This window comes from Chiloscyllium plagiosum, unplaced genomic scaffold, assembly GCF_004010195.1.
Source record: "Chiloscyllium plagiosum isolate BGI_BamShark_2017 unplaced genomic scaffold, ASM401019v2 scaf_94452, whole genome shotgun sequence".
Taxonomy (NCBI): Eukaryota; Metazoa; Chordata; class Chondrichthyes; order Orectolobiformes; family Hemiscylliidae; genus Chiloscyllium; species Chiloscyllium plagiosum.
In genome coordinates, this window is record NW_025121887.1 from 1 (window position 1) to 851 (window position 851).

Sequence of the window (851 nt, forward strand, 5' to 3'; positions counted from 1 at the left end):
GCTGCAGAGATGTTGCTTGAGTTTCCCTAAAATTGGGGAGTAATGAGGTGTTTTCTATTGAAGGTGGGGCAGGAGGTCTAGTCGTCAGTCGATCTTACAATCCTCTTCCAAAGAATAAAGGCCTTGGCAACATTAAGGCACATTCTTAACTAAGGACAAGTCCAAGATCATGAAGGAAGATCAAACAACAAATGGAATTCAAATGAACCATGATTGGAAGAAAAGGCACAAGTATTGGCACGATGTACATACAAATGTTATACATACATTCTTACAGTATATAGTCTCACAGTAAAATGTAGTCTTCACTCCACAGTTCAAATCCAGCCTTGCTATTGAGTCCTTACCCATCCACCAGGAGACTCCACTGCACCTCATGGTCAGGGGCTGGCACAGGGGTTGCCCAGCAGTCACGCAATCTCAGGACTATCATTGGGTCAGTGCGATCCTTCACACGAACCTCAACAAACACCGACTCCTGAAGGATTCTCTGAATGGGGTAGTCACTGTCCCTGTACCACCAGCTGTAGCTGCCATCTAACAGACAAAAATAAAAGAAGGAGAACAAACCAAAACAGTCACTCCCCTGAAGGGATACAATTCCCAGTGCTCCTATTACCAGGGCAGCACTACCTGTTGCTATTTGCAGCTCCAGCCTCAGGATCCCATCTTCAGAAGCAGCTAGTGGTGGAGGGAGGGTGTAAACAGAGACATTGATTTGTAAGCCTGCCTCATGCTCCCCCTTGTACTTGCACTGGATGTGCAGGCTGTCAAGAGACAAATAGGTTGTGGAGTTTCAGTCAGTAACACTTCCCCCTCCATACCAACAAATCCCACTGCCCACTCACCTG

At 46.5% G+C, this 851-nt stretch overlaps 1 protein-coding gene across 1 annotated transcript in view; it reads right to left on the reverse strand.

Moving 5' to 3' along the window:
* Positions 1-321: 321 nt before the first annotated feature.
* Positions 322-851, reverse strand: part of LOC122544839 (zona pellucida sperm-binding protein 1-like) — a 695-nt gene continuing 165 nt past the window's right edge. Inside the window, exons 2-3 of the mRNA XM_043684148.1 lie at positions 634-767; positions 322-537 (exon numbers count right to left, since the gene is read on the reverse strand). Of these exons, the coding sequence (XP_043540083.1) occupies positions 344-537; positions 634-767 (328 nt within the window). The 3' untranslated portion in view covers positions 322-343. The remainder of the gene's footprint in view (positions 538-633; positions 768-851) is intronic.